This window comes from Aplysia californica, unplaced genomic scaffold, assembly GCF_000002075.1.
Source record: "Aplysia californica isolate F4 #8 unplaced genomic scaffold, AplCal3.0 scaffold00007, whole genome shotgun sequence".
NCBI lineage: Eukaryota > Metazoa > Mollusca > Gastropoda > Aplysiida > Aplysiidae > Aplysia > Aplysia californica.
Genome location: NW_004797277.1, coordinates 348713 through 369431, shown reverse-complemented (window position 1 = coordinate 369431; position 20719 = coordinate 348713). Strand labels below are relative to the sequence as shown.

Below are 20719 nucleotides of genomic sequence, written 5' to 3'. Positions count from 1 at the left end.
CCCACCCACACAACCACACCCTCAATAAGCCTACCCCCCCCCCCCCCACCACCCCCCCCTCAAATCCCAAACCTAGCCAATGTTTTAGTGGGGTTTTTTTCAACAAATTATACATTATTTGATGTTTTGAAACCAGGACAGGTTAATAATGCCCCTGTATATATATGAATGCTTTATACGAACTTAAGTTTTGCAGTTCACTCAGTTTTGGTTTAAATCTTTAAAATTTGATATTTCTCAAAACATGTTGACTGATTTCCTTCATATTGACAAATTTGGCGTTTTTTGTTGTATTTTATTTGATGGAAATTTTTATTGAAATTGATGGAAAGATGACGGATTTATTACCTTTCAAGTGGGTCGTTTTTTGGTCATCCTGTAGTTATTTTAACATTTATTTCCTATATCATAATGAGACATATAAGTTTTAAAGGATGTTCATCTTTTTCTTTCACATGGTCATCCTCAGCTCTGTGTATCAATCCACTACTGCTAAATGTGTGAAGAGAGCACTGAACGGCTGCCCCAAAGCAGACATCGAAAGGTTCCAAAACATTCAGGCTGTCAGTCAGGGCATCGTAGAGTCCTTGAATATTTGTGGCTCTCCCAAACTGTGCATTATCTCAGAGGCCTATGTGTGTGTTAACAAGTATGGGGCTGCTCTGACTGCCTATGACAACTCCCAAGAACTGAAGGAATTATGTATGTAAGTTAAAGAACTGATTGGATGGTGATTGTGTGGATTTTTGATAGGAGATTATGTAATTAAACAAACAAATGAACCCCCCCACCCTCCTTCCACACATACACACACACAAGGGATCCCAGATTAAAAGACATACTCGGTTCAAAGCAAATGTCATGGTGAGTCATCTAGTGTTATCTATTATTAGATAGGATGTCTCCAAGCTATTCCGTTGAGAAGTGAATGTCAGTTCTGTAGGATCAGCAGTAGTCAGTAGTCGGACATTGAATTAACACTTCTTGAATGTCCCTTTGTATGAATACTGTGATATTTATTATTTGTATTCTTTAAATATGTAATCAAGACTCATTTGTTTTATTCTTAATTGTAGTACAATAGTAGGTATGTTTTGTTTTCACTGTTTTCCTTTCATGTATATAATTAATGTGTGATTGAGAAATTTCTTCTTTATGTGGTTGACTTAGTTTTCTTGTTAATATATTGTGTGAAATGTTTTATCTTGTGTGAATGAAGTATTATGCTCAATGATTATGTTATTGGTGTAAAGCGCTCAGATAGTGCTTATACTTGTATGGGAAAGAACACAATAAAAATACAATCTATTATTTTTATTGTATTAAGAACACATGTTTTTGAAAATTATCAACTATTTGGTCTTGGTTAGAAAAATGATTTTATGGGAATTTACAGATCAACATTTAGCAGAACAATACTCATAATATTTCCAAATATTATCTAGACAAATAGGAGCCAAAAGCCAGGGGAAAAAATTCTCAAGAGTATATTTTTCTTTGCTTTGTGTCAAAATGTATCTTTGTTGATTTCTTTCAGGGCAAAATTTGCAGCTGAAGAGTGCTTGGAAATGTTCACTGGTTCATGCAGCTCAGATGACTCCAAGCCTGTGAAGGCTGAATTTGACGTGAGTTTTGATGAAGCATTTTAATATAGATTAGGGCAAAACCAAATCAGGCAGCATGAAATAAGACTAGCTTTCTACTGCAAGTCGCAGAGAATTCTAATCTAATGTTCAGTGGCGGTGGGTAGTGAAGAGCTCACGGGCTTGAGCCCCACAACTCTATCCCAAAGCAAAAGAAAATAACGAAATAAGCAATTGAAACCGTTATGACCGCACGCAATGAACACAAAGTGATCAACTTGTTGGCTTGCTCGTTTATCCAATCACTGTTGCCACCGCTTACAACTATAGTAACCTAACAGCCAATCAAATGTCTTTAGGGCTCAACAAAGATGAGCCGGTTCCCACCGACCCTCGTTAATGAAACTCTTCTTGTAAAAAGGTAGAAGACTTGAAAAAACTAACACTGCACAGAGGGCTCACGCTGTCCTAGCCCTGACAATGGGGTGAAAGTTTACAACACACTTTCCCCCCAGTGACACAGTTACCTACGCTCCCATTGGACCTTTGTTAGGTGCTGTCTACTTTCCTCGACTACACGGCCTAATCCAGCTCGTGGAATGCTGTGTATATATGTTTGTTGTGTGTGACGCTGAGATTTAACAGTTATTAATCATATCAAACCACTTTTGAGGCAACTTTTTCATCAGATGAAAATTAATTAGAGAAGTTTGGAGGTGAAGCATCAAGAAGAATTTAACATAGAACAAATAGAAGGAAGACAAAGGTGACTCTTCTCGTTTGAATGGTTCTCAAAATGCCGTGGCTCGCCGTGAGTATGGAAAAATCACCACTGTTTTGTTCTTATTGTTTGCTATTTGGTGGTAAAGAAGTGAAAGCAACCTAAGCACCACCCAAATTTTGGTCCACCCACCGCCACTGCTAATGTTTCCAACAGCTTCTATTGCACACATTATTACAAGTGATGAACAGTTCTCCATAAAAGTTCTACTTCTACAATAGTCTATAACGCCCTTCTATCCTCATGAATTAAGGTAAAATTATATCTGGGTACAGCCATGTTTGTATCACTTTTGAAAGGAAATGTTGATCAAATATGAGTGAACTGAAACAATAAGAAAGTTTACCTGATACAAATTTTGTGAAATTTCAGTTTCTTGTGCATGGTTTTCGAACATGCGATCAATTATCTTATCTTATTTGTTGAAACTGAAACAGAAACTGCAATCCAGAGTGAACGAAGACTGCGACAAAGTGGAGCTGCCGCGTCCCCCAATCTGCCCAGAAATTCCCGAAAAGAGCCGAGTGTGCCGATTTGGCAACAGCTTCAGGTGTATGACCAACTTCAACGTGAGGATTATGAATGGAGGAGACTCTTTGGTTTGGAGACAGCAGTGCTCGTAAGTGCAGAATCTGATGTCATTAAACCTTGAAGTCAACTTTTCATTTTCTTTCTTTTCGTGTTTCTTTATATGTTATCCTTTCTTTATATCGCACCTCAGTCTTGCATCATCACTGACAAAGATTTATGCAGTGTATGACTTCCTCTTTTCGTGTATCTAATCTTTTTTGCCCTAGTACCAAAGGAATAATGTGCCCAAGTTCCAATAAGTTTTTAAATTATTTTTTATTGAGAGCTATGTCTGTCAATATTAACATAACCGGAAACATGGCTGTTGTAAGAATATATTAAAGTTCCATGGAAAATGTAGTAGTTTCCTTTCTCCCCTTTCTCACAAACAAACCATGCAGGAACATGCATATCCGACGGGCACCCACACACACACACACACTCTCACACACACACACACACTCACACACACACACTCACACACACACACACACATACACACACACACACACACGCACATACACACACACAAACACACAAGGCAGGTATATGCATATACACATATATACAACAAACTTACGAACTCAGAGACATCTATGGGTGATTGTCAAGTGCTGCAGTGTGTTTGCTCCTTTTTTTCTATCTAATCTATGTTGTCCTTATCTCCCACCCTGTTCTTTGTACCTTACTCTCTATAATACCTATAATCTTTAGCACTTACAAAGTGTCCTAAACCCAATGATCACCAAAAAAGAATCAAATAACATGAAAATTGCTTTAAGTACAATATTGGTAACAATGATTTATTTAATGAAAAAGAAATACTCATATTAGAATTGTTAGCTTTACTAAAAGATGCTCCACATGGTCCCTCATCTCGAGCAATTTATTTGTGTGTTCTGACTAAAGTATGTACATGTATAGTGTGCTGTCACTGCTGTGACAAAGTTCTTGTCTCGATTACTAAGTTCCTCTCATTCACATCAACCGGTCTTTCTGTTGCCCAGAGCACAATTTTATAGTTTGTAGAAATTGGGCTCAACGCTAAAGCAAACTGCTCTCCAAAGCAATGTCTGGGGTTATACCTTGGTAGATAAAAATGTAATGTAGTTTCATTTTAAAATCATATATGCTATAAAGTTCTGTAAGTCTGCGACTTTGACAAGATGAGTTCCGAGCCATGCCCTCGAACAGACTTCTCTGGCAGTGGTACGACTGACGCAACGCTTTGTTTACGCTTACTCCCTTCCTTTCTTACCCCCTGCAATAACAGGTTTAAAGCTTCTTTTTGGACTTGAATTTTGTGTATTTTCTAACACAAAAGGCCTTTCTAGGGTGACTCCAAGATATGGTTGAATCAGCAGTGTTCTTCTTACCAGTTCAAAGTTGAGCATAGATTATAGCATCCAGATAATCAAACACAGTTCCTGTCAAATTTGGTGCAGATCCGCTCAAAATTAGAGAAGTTATTAAATTGTTTTTTCATGGCTATCCAGTCTGGGACTGTAAGTTAACACCTATTCACATTGCAAGTACCCTAAAACTCTTACAAAACTAAACTTAACTAAAGATCCATCTAATATCTTTCAGATGAGAGTTTGCTTTGAATCCTTTGGGTACAGCTGGTCAATTTAGGACGTTATATATTTTAATGAACGAGGGCACATATGACAACTGTTAGGCAGTATTCGGTAATTCAGCTTTTATTATGCATGTTTAAGCTCCAGAGAGGAATGTTTCTTGTTAAATGTGATCGGATACATTGAACCTAAACAGTTATAAAATTCAAGAGTCATTTCTATGTTTGCCGAAACAGACCGTAGTTCTTTGTTTAATCATCTCGTAAAACTCAAACCAAGAGTTTACCAGGCTGTTTCTCAGAGTGCCCTTGAGTTAAGATGACTCTGGCTTTAAATTACAAATTATGATTCTCTTCTCAATGGAATCTTTTTTTCCCCAGAAACCTTCAGAATATGATGGCATGTGTGGCCACCAATACCACATCCTGTGACGCAGAGAGTGAAGATGTGGAGACCATTCTGGACTCCCTTGATGCCCTGAAGGCTAGCGCTGCTGACCGCTGCCCTTGGCTGACCCAGGACATGTGCAGCCGAGAGAAGCCCTGTCCAGTGGCCACTGCTGGCTGTGAGATAACCCTTGAGAAAGGACTCATCAACAGTGAGAAGACCGTTTGCGAGTAAGATACAGTGACGTATAAACTCCACCATCTGAATGGTGCTAATTGCAGCCTTATGACTTTCAAAAAGATGTGGATGTACTTTAACCCTCTTAGCACCATGATATCAGTGTTCAGGGGATGTAGCAAAGAAATTGCATTTGCTTTTGATCTAAGTGATGTATTTCTATAAAATTTCACATACAAAGACCTCGGTTGTCAGCTTCTAAATTTGAAGAGGAATGTTCTTATTTCTAAGCCCATACTAAAGGCGGGTGTGTCAGGTTGATAAAAACCGCTATGGTTTTACAGCGGGAAAGCTAGTAAAAGCCGGAATGGCAACATGACAGGATGGCTGGTTTAGGCCAGTATGGCTAAAAAAAGTTAATAAATTTTAATCATTTAGAATATATGTCTTGTTTCAATTCACGCAATTTGGAATTGCCTAGATGGGAGTTCTTAAATGTGTCCATAGCTTTACTGACTAGGTAAATGTAGGATGCATCATGTATAATGTGGAATGAGAAAATTATAACGTAATATCAGTGTTACCTTATCGTGCAAATCTCTGATTATAATTGGCTTACGTTAGTGCTTGGATTCAATGACCTCATCTGATTTTGCACTGCATACAAATATAATCATTTTATATTTAGATGAACTACTTTGGCAAAACTGAAAATGAGATTTTATAGGTATAGTGCGATTTGCAATCTGCTTTGGTACTTGTGGATGCCTGTATGAAAACCCTCTTGAATTACAGTATTAGATATTGAAGGGATACTTTTAAACCGATTTTTATTTCACAAAAAGAACCTATTTTTTAAATATTTTTAAAAAATGCGTTCAAAGTCTAGCTCAAGGCTTTTACTCATGAAAATTAGCTTCATTCGTAACACTGTCTTGCAAGTTGTTATTGGCAAAGCAATATCTTTAAGACAGAGACTGAATGCCTGTGTAAGAGCATGGTACAGATAACCTGAACCTCTGTTTCTGTCTTTGTCAGACTGAGGGATGATGCCTATGCCTGTGTTGCCGAATATTCGACAACTTGCAACGCAGCTCAGAAGGCCCAGGCGATATCAGTCATGGATAGAAAGGTGAGAATCCGAAAAGATATGTTCTTCCTTTGTGAGGAACAGCAAAGCTCAAAGTTCAAAGGAAATAATAATATTATGTAAAGTGATATCAACTTCATTTTAAGCTGTTTTTGGTTGGTTTTTATTTACGCTATATATTTATTTAAAAAATTAATATTTGAGACCTTTCCTTCCAGGTAAAGTAGACTTTAGGCAATGTTCTTTTTCAATATTAAAAGTGTGCAGTTTTAGATCTGGCAAAATGACTCAATGTCAAAATCAATCTTGCTGTTCTGCATATACTCTGTAGGAGGCTCTAACAAAGACATCAATTTTAAAACAGATAATGTAATGTATAGCTAGAGGTTTGTTATATTTATTTTGTGAACCTTGTGATTTTTCTGGAAATTATATGTTTTTACAATGTTCAGTATCATATATATACGCCCAGTGGAAATAGAAACATTTCATTTTGTATTTTGTAACTGTGTCCTTGTTCACGTGAGTTAGTGAGTGAAATTTTGCACATCACTCACCATATACCCAACAACGACTCCACGCTGATCTTTTTCTTGATCAAATATGCAACTACATGGTCATGTGACCCACATGCAAATTAACATGTTTTGTGACTTACATTCCCCTGGAATTATGAAATCATCTGAATTATGTTTAGATCAACACATTAGCAATTTTGGAACCGAAAAATCAAGTTACATACACATTCCAACTGGCTTTTGTTGACTTACATTGCTGCACAAGATGCCAAGGTTAAAACCCTGTGGAGTCCTGTTGAGCAATCTGAATACTCCAAGCTGTGCTATCGGCCTGTTGAGTGGGGCGGATGCTTCATAGCTCCCATCCTACCATCAATAATTTGAAAGATAGGTTCTAAGTCACTGGAATTACACCTGATAGACCCAGACCAAGCAGACCACAGGTCGATACTGCTCCAGAAGACGGACAGATACTGCTCTGGCATCTTCAAGATCACTTTCTCACAGCGACCGGCTCTGCACATCAATTTCATACAGACACTGGAAGAGTTATCAGCAAAAGAAGGATGCAGCAACGTTGAAACACATTTGGACATCCAGCAAGGCGGTCGTATAATGACCAACATTTGCCATCTTTCCAAGAATTACACTTAAACTGACTGGGTAAACCGTCACATTTGTCTGGGGTGGAGTTCTCTTCTCGGAGAGTTTAGGGACACAAAGGAGAGAGAGATTAGCAGACTGCTCCATGCATGAAATCGACAGATGGGGCAATGGCAGTGTGATGGTGTGAGGTTGAATATCTTCCAACCACAGAACCTAGCCCACATTTCTAATGCTACTGTTGACACCAATGAGTACCAGAATGTTGTCCGGACATACTTGGTTCCCATCTTTCAAACCCATAGACGTAGGCACACATTCCAGCCTGACAATGCATGCCCACACATTACCCGTGTAAAGATACAATAATTACAGCATCAAAATGTAAATGTTTTGCTATTGCCAACGTACTCGGCACAGATGTCGCCCAATGGGCCTAAGAATGAGCTCTCAGAACGACATATTAAACATTGTACAATGACTGGGACAAGCATTGATTCAAGAGTGGAATGGACTGCCTCAATAATTACTTTAAAAAAAAAAAAGAACCCCCCCCAAAAAAAACCAACCCCAAAAAACTGACTCGATCAATGCGCAGTACATGCCAAGATTGCATCATTGCAAAGGGAGACAATACCCATTACTGACGTGAAATTTTGAAATCAAGGGGTACGAGTTTGTGCTTAACACTGTGCCTCCATATGAGACATGATCAAGAAACAAAAGGTAATACACTTCTTGACATACTTTGAAATACGTCTGTGTTAATTTTTGTTTATTATATGTGGAATAATAAAAGCGATATAGACTTCTCTCCAAGTGGAAAGTTTCTATTGCCGCTCTATGTATAAATATAGATATATATTGTATCTATATATATCTATATATATATTATATAAAAGGGCATAATAAGGGAAAAACCAGCGATCTCAGGTTTTTGCAATTCCGAGATAATTGAAAAACAAACTTTAAAGACTTATAACTCTTTTTATGCTACAATGATCTCTCCACTGTTTACATTGACTTCAAGTATGACCATTTATGTTGGCAATAAGAAATTTTCAGTCCTCGTGTTATGGGTGTTTCGGTGAGAGCAAAATAAAAAATTCTGTATCAAATTGGCAGCGCTGGTTTTTCTCTTGTAAGCTGTTGGCAAGGCCTCCATCTTCTAGGAAGTGAATGAATTGTGAGTTTCTTTACTCATTGTGAATAAATACCAAACTAAATGATTCAAACAAGAAAATTGCAGACCATTTTGTAATATTTCCTATGTTTAAAAAAAATTTAATTTAATATTCATTTTTGGATGACGACCCTGAGTCATCAGACTCTTGTGTGGCACTTTGTCCTCCAGCATGGGGCAATTCAGAGAAAGCTGTCGGGCCAGAACGCCTTTTTGACCTTCATGTCTGCATATTTGGCAGCTTTGGTGGTCAGCGGGCGCTTATAGCTAGAGGGGTTTCAGGGGTTGGAGTCTTGCAGCGCTCTTCTTTTTCATCAGCTTCATAATGATTGCAGTGTCAAGCGGACCATTCCAGCTCTCTCTCTATACTGCATTAGCTGTAGATGGGCCTGTGGGATGCAGATTTCAAGCAGAGGTTGAGTGGGTATAAGGCGGAAGACACGGTAGTACGGTTTAAGGTTTTCTGGCACATTCTGGAATATGGCTTGTGTCATCCTGACTATCTGGAGCAGCGAGGCTTTTCTAAGGGCTGTCTTGAATTGCTCCACCCAACTGGCTGGCATATCTACAAAGACCCTCTCATTCACCAATGCCATGTCTCTGTCACATTCCAAGTAGCTGTGGCCTCTCACTGGAAATGAGATTTTCACCTTTCATTACTTTTCCTGGTGGACAACAACATGATAGAGAAACCGTCCAGTTCTTGTTCTGGCCTGCACACGAGTCACATCAATTGGCAGAATGTGTAGAAAGTAATGTAGCAGTATGCTGGTTACATGCTACATCGTCTCCACCCTTTTTGCTGACTCATCATTTAGAGAGAAGATTTTAAAGGAGCATATAGATATCAGCCAACGATTGTACAAATCGTTTGCTGAGATGTTTGAGCAGCCCATGTTCTTAAGAAAATCAAAGGTTAGCGCAAACATGGGTTCTCGATGAATTATTTTCTCATTTAGCAGAGCATATAAGTCCAGTGCAGGGGTTCAAGTCTCAGCTCGGTCCGACGTCTTTGGGAAAGGCTTAGTCCTTACGGGGATGGACATTTAACTCGGAGGTCCCACATCTTAAATAACCTAATAGTGTTGACAGGGGCGCTAAACCTTCACCATTTTTCACTGAAATATGGTCACTGATTGGTCACAAGGGACGCAACAAAGAAAAGTATGCTTGACTTTGCTGGTTGTTCCGTTGTTGACATCAATTAACATTGCTAGTTCTTCCATTGTGGGCTATATTTTCAAACTCTCACAGAGACTGGCAGCGCTGTTTTTTCCCTATGTGGCGAAATGGACTAAAGCAGACCCAGCCAGGCATCATGCTGGGACAATAACCCAAGAAATTTAAAAAAGTGATATCGCTGGTTTTTCCCTTGTTCCCTTCATATTTATAAATAGGTATTATAATATTATATATTTATCATAAGTGTATGTCCTGTGACATTATTTTTAATTAAGATTTTAGTTTTTAGTTCGTAAATGCTTGTTCCATAATTTTAGGTTTTGATGTAAACAAATCTCGAAAGTAGAAACTTTAAATCCTTCAACAAAATATCGTGTCTATAACCATGTTAGTGGGTGGAAATTTGAAATTGTTGAAGTATCTTGTGTGGTGTGTTTGTGAAACCAAAACACGAAAGATGGTCACACCATTTCTAGTTCTAGATCTAGCTATGTTTTCTGGGCCTGGTAGTAAACGACCCTATAGGCATATAACTTGTAAAACTGACTAGGGAATTTTTCTTTAGTAAACTTGAGGACGGAGATGATATTGTCTTAGAATCCTTAGCTTTAGATTCTGATTCTACCGATGATTGAATCGAGAGTGAAAAGTGTGAAAGACATAATTCGTAGGTCTAAATCTACAGTGACAGCAAAGAGGATAGTTGGAGATAGGGAAGTGAGTGAATATGCTTGGAAATGAAAGAGAAAGAAAGCCAAGAGAAGTGAAAATCAAGAGGATGACCTAGATCTAGGTCTAAATCTAAATCTAGACTTGGACAAGCAAGTGCAACTTGGGCAAATTCTGATTCATTGCAACTTTTGGTATTGTCACAGTGATGTTACAAAATTGATAGTAAAATCTGCTAGAGTTGCATGATTTCATACCTTTTTGCATGTACTTGCCCGGAATTGAATGTAACATTTATTTTATGAGTGTAGGAATCTTTTTTTGAAACATAAATTTTATTATTATATACATTCAAAGTTGGAAATTTAGTTTGTCTTTTTATTTGCTCCCATGTGATGGATGTGTTTTCTGACAAGTATATCAATTACGGCTTTTGCCTAATCAAATATTTTGTTACACATTTCAATGCTTCGTTTTATTACCTTCAAAATATGTATGACACTACCTACTTATATATATTCGTTTTACTTATGAAAATCCTTCCCGAACAAACACACCTATCATTCACGATCGGATGCTCAGAGAAAATCTGTAAAAGCTGGTATAAAAATGGGCAGAGAATGAGTTAAGACGAAGTCTGTGATAAGCCAAGATACAAATTTATCGAGTATGTTCTTGACTGCTTTAGCCAGGACCTGTTTAACATGTGTTGTCGATAGGTGCACACAACTCTGCCCTGAACCCTGTGTCTTTGGTAAAGGGATTTGTTTTTTTTACTAAACTTTCTTTGGAACTTTCTGCCCTATTGCCTTCCCAATTTCTCAGATAAGTAGCCTACCAAGTATGTCATCAAAGCTCAAGTAATTTGCTTTATCAACAAACTTCCCCTTTTCTTGTCTTCTTTCATAACAAGTTCATCTCTTTCTTCAGCTGGAATCAGTTGGCCTTCCAAAGGAACTTTCTTGCGCTGAAGGCAGCCTTGATGGTCTTGTGTACGCGGCTTTGTCTGCTGTCAGAGGATTTGGCGTCGTTTCTACGGTGGAAGAGACATGTAAAGTTATCCGTGCCAAAGTTGACAATTTGACCGCTGAGTTCAACAAAGAAAGTCGGGGACAGTTTTTGACTGCTGGACATACCCTTCTTGGTCATCTCAGAAATGCTTTGTGTGAAGGTATGATTGTTCTTGTCATATTCATATTTTGATGTTGCAAGGTTTCTCTTTTTTTGTTCTATTTAAGCTATATTTTGAGATAGATTTTAGAACATTTGGTGTGGTTGATTTCTTGTCGCTTCAACACAGTGCAGTTTTTCAAGAGACAGTGACAGCACTTCAACACGTTTCTCCGACACAATGGAGCCAATTTAGTGAACAATTATGAATACTCTTTAGACAAGCAAACTAACCAAGGGAAAAAATGCACTGTTGATACAATGATACCTTGGCATCGGCGCTGCGAAATGTTCTGGAAACTAAGAATAGGATAAAAAAATAGCCTCTCTTTTTTCATGTCTCATCAGAGCATTTCTGCCATTTTGGTTAAATATGTATACAAATTTGTATCCTGCTATGCGCACATCAGTATCATTTACACTCCATCTTCGCAGACTGTTAAACAATTTAATTGAAATTAAGAGAAAAAAAGGGAGGAGAGGCAGGAGATAGTGAAATGTTCCTTTCCTGAGCATGCATTTCTGTCCAAGCAACACGGGTAATTGAACTCACAAGTAATATTATTATAATAATATTAATAAGTCAAGCGCTTTTCTGCTAAGAAAGGAGGAACCAAGAAAGGAACTAGATCTGCTACTGGTTTCTATCGCTGCTCCATAAAAGTCAAGCGGGAGAGGGGGTATCTTTCACCGTGTTGAGGGGGTATCTTTCCGGGAAGCAATAATGCTCAGGGGAGGCTAATTTTGAAAGAAAAGAGAAATATAAAGAAAGCTTCTTTAAAGTAATGAATCAGCGTTTGCTGTGCAGACTTTAGGAGCTTTGAAGCCAGCCTCCTAAATAGGCGAACTATCCATGGAAACATAAATACCTATAGATATATTTAAAAAAAAAATAAGTGATGAACTTTCAACTTCATGTGACCATCAAGATGACATAAAGTAGCAAAAATTTAGTTCTTTGTATATATGTGAGGCAGCGTAGTGAAATCAGGTCCTGGGTGTTGGGCAATGTTTACAAAATTTTCTCTTTTTGGCTCAACACCTTCTATGTCTTTTTAAAAACAAATTTCTCTGTGGATGTTACAGAAAAACTTTGATTAAAGGCACGACAAATGTAAATTCCCAGTTTCCACGGACACTCCAGCTTTGGAAATCACCAAACTTTGGCAGCCATTTTCATGCTAATTTTACCTGTCACACCAGGCGACCCCCACCTCCTTCTATTGCAAAAATCTCGACTTCTATTCAAGGTAGACGTGTATATTTTTGCCAATAGTAAGACAAATAAACAAGCTTCAATATTATATTAATAGCTCTATGTGGCCAAAAACTGACGAGCGCCTGATTTCACTTAACAAACAATATGGTTTGTACTAATATATAATAAGTTCATTACAACAGGGTAGGGAATCCCCGTCACTTTCTTTTCCTCCTTGTTCTGGCTACCATAACTTCCTTGTGGATTCTTCTTCTTTTTCTTTGCACTTCCCTGTTAGATCTCAGGAGTAGTCGACTGCTGGTTCTTCAACCTGCACTGCAACTGATTTTTATGTATGTGACCACCAGGGCAGTGCTACTGACTGAAGTCATCTTCAGGCCATCCCCAAAGGGGAGAATATTAACATTGTAGAGCAAAGGAAATTACACCAACACAACCTTCTTCATCGTGAGACAAAATTGTAATGAAAGGCATAGAATGAAAAAGACAACACACTTATAATATTACAACAGTGAGCGATGACTCACTCCCCGGCGATACCAACTTTGCGGTTAGCACAATGTCATTGTGTGTGGTGTAGACATGTATCGGAAATGTGTATGTGTGTGGTGACGTCGTGAAGAACTGAGGAGATTTGATGTGATGTCCTGACCTGGTGGTGGTGATATCGTTATCAGATGCTTTGTTCTTACTTGAATTGAAGTGTGAGTGCCTACTGCTCTCATGTTGGGTCATTGAATGTTTTGGATTGCAATGAGATGCTTGTGAGTGTGCTGAAGGTTGATTTGATTTGGCAAGTGGTCAGCCTTGCAGAGGTGGCGATTCCAGTGGTACCGGTTGAGTAGTGTCGACATAAGCTGGTGTCAGGGGATCGACAGAAACTCGTTCTTCCTGACGATCTCCGATTCGTATTTGGAATGTCTTATCTCCTGAAGCAATGACTTAACTTTGTATGGGCCATGATACGGTCGCTACAAGAGACCGCGGTGAGAATCAGGGCAAATGAAAACAAATTTGGCTTTTTTATAATGAATCATGAAAATGAGTTGTTTGTTGTCCATGTTGAGTTGTAGGGGAGGGGGAAAATGACTTTATGAATAATTTTATTGTGTGTTTGCTAAGTGTTCAGTCGCTGTGCGTGTTGATGTGTCAGCAAGGACGAAATCACTGGAGACGGTAAGGGGCCCGCCATACACCATTTATGCACAGGACGCCTGCATGTCTTCCTTGGGAGTTGTTCTCACTCCTAGCATGACCCATCGCAGTTCTTCACTCCAATTTTATCCTCTTAGGCGGGCCTTGAGAGCAATTTTTAAAGTCCTATGAAACCTTTCAACCAATCCGTTTGAGCCAGCATGGTATGCCGTAGTTATGTGTATTTTGACGTCGAGTTGTGTGGCCATGATACTCCATAGGGCAGAGGTAAACTGGGGTTCTCTGTCAGGAGTCATGTCGAGAGGAACTCCGAAACGGGATATCCAACAATTGACGAGGACCTTAGTGCATTCCATTGTTGATGTTTCTTTAAGTGGCACGACCCTTGATGCTCAAGTGACCTTATGCAGTTGCGAGCACCGTAAAACCTTACCAAAAAAAACTAAATGTATGTGACCAATTTACCTACTTTGAGGGGCCTCTTGACTTCAGGCAGAAACATTCCGATTTCAAAGGTACTCTTTATGGGTTTTTTTTACTGACTAGAGTATTTTCAGTTTGATAGAAATTGAATTTTGCCTGCGTGGAGGCCGAAGTGTATTCTTATTGATTTTAGGACTACCAAGGAATCTTTAACGTACGAAACTTTCGCATGAGACCTCTGGGTTTTTTCGCCCTTGTCAGACAGAGCCCAGGTGTTCGATCTTACCTACCCTATGATCAATGTGGTTTTGAAGGACAGCACTCAGAAGGACTCATTGGAGTAAGGGGAAAGGAGCACAGAGGAGGCCCGGGGTGGGAGGGGTGGAGGGGAAGTGGAGTTAAAAGTAAATGACAACAGGATTAGAGAACAGGAAAGGAGGTGAAAGGAGACAATTTTAGAGAAAAAGTTTTCCTTGTCACTGACTGGTTTCGATCAACTGACCTTTCGAATGAGAGGCAAACACCGTACCTCTAGCATAGACCACTATAGAGCTCTATTTTTCTATGTCGATTGCATTTTTATAAGAGTTTTGTTCTCATATATAATATTTACGTCGATCATACCATTTTGATATGGCTCTCATTGACAGCGGCTGACAAAACAATGAGTAATTAGATCAAATGTTTTTATATTATTTATAATTGTAGGTTTCCTTTTTGTAGTCTTCTCTTTCTCTTTTTTTTTAGTTGAACATATATTAGGATTCCGAATGTATATTAATCATTGTAACCCATGGAGCTTAATTTATATTTCTCTCCCAGACGGATCGGCTTGCACAAGTGAACAGATGCCCACTGTCAGAGCGACTACTTACTTGATATCAAACATGATGCTGAATGACAACTTCAAAATGTCAGCATTCTGTGCGTAAGTATGCTTCTATATATACTTTAAAACATTTATTTGGTTACTCTCAGTTACAAAAAATTGTTAATGAAACATTATATTTTTATTTGTAGAATAATTTAATGTCCTGTAGAATTGTACTTTGAAAAAATAACGTCGATGTCGTTCTTGTTTTTCGCATCGCCCGAAAGCCATATAAAGGTAAACACTGCCACACACGGGAAACGCTTGCCGCCATCTGGCTGTATCGTCACGGCTGCAGAAAGCGTAGCCGCTGATTGGACAATTATTTTAATTGGCCTGAATACCATGGAAAACACTGTTTTCATAGAAACAGACGTAATGAAGGTGTTTTTCTATTTGCAGCACAAATAATTGGGCTTAATTTCGGTTTTACGCAAATTTTTGTGCTGTTATAGACTTCCAGATAATTGTATATTATATTCTTTCAGTATTTTAAATGTTTTTGGTAGAATCACAATGAAGATTATTACTCAAAGGTAGATTTCTGTAGATTTATGCATGTGTAGGCCTACTTATTAATACTCAGAAGAACAATGTTATAATTACAGAACATACGCACATCCAATAGACATGAATGCAATATTGCAGTTTTAAATCTAAGGTGTGTCACGACGTGGTGGAATCAGGTGCTCGTCAATACGATGGGCAGTATCATCTTAAAGCCTGTTCATTTGCCTTCTGTTTGGTGAAACAAATATCCATCTATCTTGAATAGAAGTCGAAATATATGCGATTGAAGGAGGTCCGGTTTCTGGGATAAGATTAGCGAGAAAATGGCCACTAAAGTTTGGTAACTTCCATAGCCTGACAGTCATTACGAAAATGAAAATTTACATTTTCTGTGCCTTTACTCAATGTTTTTCATTAAAATCCACACAAAAATGTGTTTTTAAATGGACATAAAAAGTGTTGAGCCAAAAAAAGAAATAAAAAAAAAATTGCCCCTCAGCCAAAAAAATGATGATTTCTTTACTAACATTATTTTGATGATCGCCTGATTTCACCACGAATGCCTCACATATTTTCATGGTATGGATGGAGGGTAGGAGCATATCCTCTAGGCTAAATGTAGTTATGCGCATAATCAAGTTGAGTTCATAATATATATATAATCAAACATTCAAAACTTTTCCCCCACATTTTCTCATTTTTTCCCTTTGCAAACAAAGACTTGTATACATCTAAATAATCTGTTATAACAGAATGCATAGACACATGTATATCAACAAGCGATGTTCATTTGTTTTTTAATTGAAATGGGCATAATTAGCCTACTTAGTTATTAGCATTTATAGCTGCAATTATAAGTTAGTACATTTCTTTAAAGATACTGAGCTTGATGTTATTTATTAACCTGTTAGTTCCCCACTTTATGAGCTGTTACTGGCTACAATTTGGTTAGGTTAATTATGTGCAAATTCAAATGAGTGCATCATCAATCAAACATTTTAAACCTTATTTGTCACATTTTCTAATTCGTTCTTTGCAAACACAGATTTTTATATATCTACCTGTAGCCTAACTGAATGGATATGCATGTCCATTATTAAACCATAATAATGCTTATTTTTCTATAAATATGCAAATTTTATTATTTATTTGCTTATAATTAACAGGGTATTGAGATTACCACTTTAATTCTTCCATTTACTATACCAAGTTGCAAAAGTTCTGTCACACCCACCTTAAAAGTACAATAACTCATTTACTACTCAACATAGCCAAGAGAAATTTGGTACATGCGATCTTTATTCATTTTCTGCCAACATGACGTAACAAAATTGACAAATGTCTTTCCTTATTCAAGGGGGATCATTTTATTCACAATGACTCTTGCAAAATCCAAATCAAAGTTTGCTCAGTATGGCGTGTGGCCTCTTCTAGCTTGAATTACAGATACAAAACATCTGTTCATTGACTGAATTGAAGTCCTTATGGTTGTCTGAAGAATCCCCTGCCATTCCTTGTGAAGTGCAGCCTTCAGTTCCTGACCAGTTTGTACTGAGTGCGGTCTGTTTCTAATCCTCCAGTCAAGGTCATCTTACAGATGTTCTGTTAGGTTATGACTTGTGGATCTTGTAGGCCAGTCCAGAACAACGATTTGATGTGTTTGGAAGAAGTTTTCAATGATCGTAGCCATTTGTGGTCGGGCTTTGTTTTGATAGCAGACTCCATCATCGGTGCCATGTAGCGTAGTCACCGTGACGAAGAATTAGGTCACAATAATGTCATTATTTGAGGTTGCTTTGAAAAGTAACTAAATGTATACCATAAAAAGCAGAGATTCCACCCCTTATAATCACATTTCAGCCACCTTTGGGCCTCTTGGGGGACGTTGGATTTGTGAAATTTATATTGTCTACTTTTAAACACTTTTTCTCTTCCATCAATGCGACGAATTAAAAACCTTAACCATTGCTGAAAAGAACACTTTACCAACGTCTTTAGTTTCACAGACAATGTTATTGTGCCAAAATTTGGCGATTTCTTCTATGAACAGGGTTAGAATGGTTCCATATAAAGGGCGATAATCACGTAATCCACGATCTTAAAAATGTCCCATATAATGATGTTTCAAGACAGTCCGAAATGCCTAGCAGTCTCTGCACCAAGCTGGAATGGGTTTTGAACATGGGTGTTGACAATATCCCAATTCTGATGCCGAGTTGTCGCCCTTGGTTGGCTACGTCTCGGCTTGTCTTGGTCAGTTCTAGTGGTGTTAAAACGTTTGTTCTAGTGTTAGATGATTCCTCTACAAACATTTACGTGTCTTGCAATAGCAGAAAGCGCAATTAAAGAATTTATCATACACACAGCCCCTTTATTTTCTGAACTTATCATTTTTTAAATTTTGAAAACAGGAGAAAAAGATACCCAACCGATAATAAGTACGGAATTTTATAGTGTGTAAGGTGTGTTTACACATTTTCTATGTGATTCAAAGCCAATTTTGTGTGTAGGAAGCGTTGATTTCAACACAGACCGAGAGAAATCAATATCAACACTTTGTCCGCGTACTACTTCCGGTTTATGATTTCTTTGGTCTGCTCTTGCACAAGAAGTCTCATAAGTCCCACAAGTCATACTTTTAAATTTTACTAAAATTCGTTTTCTATATCGAAAAGTATCGTAATATAATGGGTGTGACAGAACTTTTGCAACTCGGTATATTTTGTTGCCCCCTAAAACATAAACTCACCAATTTTAAGCTCATTTCATTCATAAATGTGAAAGTTATCTAGTATAATGTTGGTTTTCAATATTCTGGTGCTGTTAAACCTTCTATATTCCTCGATAAGAATTTCTCCAAAATACCCTCAATTTCTGACACGTACGCAGACATAATTTTTTAAATTTATGGGCCTGATTTTTGAAAAAGTAGAAAGCATTATACTTCTGGATTATTGATCCTGTACCTGTGTTGTTCATAGGTTAGTTAAGTACCCGTCTTTACAAAATGTGTGGTTTGCTACATTTCTTGATATTGCCTTGCCACGCTCAGATAAATGAATTTAGTTAAAGTCTACTCTTTCATCAGAATTGTGGAAGACAGACATTGTGGGTTATTGGAAGTCATCAGTGGCAAGTCCTACTTTGTCCCTAGCCCTATGTTGTTTCTGTCTGTCTGTCTTGATCCTTTCCTGCATGAAATAGCAGTCTTTTCATGCAGAAAGTGGCAGTCACTTAGGCAATGAACAATACTGTTTACTCGAAAACTCACTGATTTCTTCTGAGGCTGAGTGTAAAATCCTAATTAACTACCTCTTCCAAGTTTCTATGATGAGAGAATACAAGGGCCCACAAAATCAGAACAAATTAATTACTTCTTTACAGAAGTTTTTAGTGTACAAGATACTTTTTACATGCTACAGGAAGTTGGGGATAAATTAGACCAATATGATGTTTTACAAAATCAACGCTCTACAACAGTTTGTTTGTTTGACAAAAGAGAAGCATATCGACACAATAATGGTAACCTAGTGCTGGGATAAAGTTAGACAGACAGACAGAAACAACAAAGGAAAAGTAAGGAAGTAGAACCTACCAGTGGTGCCCTCCAACCCCCCCCCCCCCTTCTGCCCACTATCCAAGAGTGGCCAAAGTTATTTATTACTTTTTATGAATAAACGAACGGAGAATGATTCCAATTTCATGTCTTTTCTTGACTCAGTCCATGGTGTCTTTTCTTTTATGACTTGGAAATCTTATTTGTGCTGTTTCATCCTTTTATTACGAGGTGATACACCGTCATCAATTTTTATAATTATGCTATAGTGGTTTGGTTTGATTTGAACTTAGGTCTTTCTCAGATCGCAAATGTAGCATGTTGACGATATACTGCTTCAGACTGTCCATATCCAGAGTATATCTGTGCTACTTCTTTGTTAACATTTTCTTGTGGTAATATGTGTAGTTTATGCCTATGTTTATGTAAATTTTGTTTGCTCGAACAAACAGACTGAATTGTTGAAACGGACAGAAGCATTTTATATACAGTGTGTTTGATAAATATTTCCCTTTCCTTACGCACTTACCTTGTTTATATTATTCCTATACAGCCAAGCCTCTGAAGTCGCATTAGAGATTTCCAGTCAGGGTTGTCTAATGGGATTTCAAAGATCCGTAACAACTAGAAGTGAGTTGACTTCTCTATTAGATAATGATGCATAGATACATACTGATTGTCAACTTATTTGGGTATTTATCTTTGTTGAGAAAGCAACAAATAACATCTGATAACTACAAATAACGAGTGATAACAACAAGTAACAACAGATAACACAAAAATACTTTGATTCCAGCCTCAAAAATCAATATTCATGTGGTCAAGCAGGCCCATACTTTACGTGGACATCTCTGAGCAACTATTGGAAGTAGACTATTCTTTAGGGATGACCGGGGAGTTGCATCACTTTTTTTGTTTACATTCAAATCCAAAGTAAAATCGAAAGTAACAATTTATCGGGAAAAAAACAAGTAGGATGTTTGTGTTGATATTTGTCGTTATTTTGTTGTTACCAGTTGTTATTTGTTGTTATCAGTTGTTATCAGTTGTTATTTGTCGTTATCAGTTGTTATTTTAATTTTGTTGTTAGCTCAACAAAGATATACCGATGTAAGCAGACTACCTTAAAAACCAAGTAAAAGCAAAGAAATTAGGACGTTTGTGTTGATATTTGTCGTTATTTTGTTGTTATCAGTAGTTATTTGTTGCTATCAGTTGTTATTTGTTATCTCGACAAAGATAAATACAGACTTATTTCGTGAATCGATTCATAATATGAGTTGGGACAAGTGAGGAAGGATTGAGAGAGATAGAGAGAGAGAGAGAAATCGAAAGGGAGAATAAGAGATAGATTGAGGTAGGTAGATTGAGACAGGGAGAGAGGGAGGGAGAGAGAGAAAGAGAAAGAGATAGAGAGAATGAGAAAGAGAGAGAGCCAGAAAGAGAGAGAGAGAGAGAGAGAGAGAGAGAGAGAGAGAGAGAGAGAGAGAGA

General features: G+C 37.8%; 1 protein-coding gene across 1 annotated transcript in view; it reads left to right on the top strand.

The window, feature by feature from the left end:
- The window catches only part of LOC101851458, an 88710-nt gene that overhangs the window by 36235 nt on the left and 31756 nt on the right, over positions 1-20719 (top strand). Inside the window, exons 22-29 of the mRNA XM_005089614.3 lie at positions 470-706; positions 1538-1625; positions 2802-2983; positions 4895-5131; positions 6117-6210; positions 11254-11494; positions 15113-15218; positions 19781-19857. Coding sequence (XP_005089671.3) covers positions 470-706; positions 1538-1625; positions 2802-2983; positions 4895-5131; positions 6117-6210; positions 11254-11494; positions 15113-15218; positions 19781-19857 — 1262 coding nt within the window. The remainder of the gene's footprint in view (positions 1-469; positions 707-1537; positions 1626-2801; positions 2984-4894; positions 5132-6116; positions 6211-11253; positions 11495-15112; positions 15219-19780; positions 19858-20719) is intronic.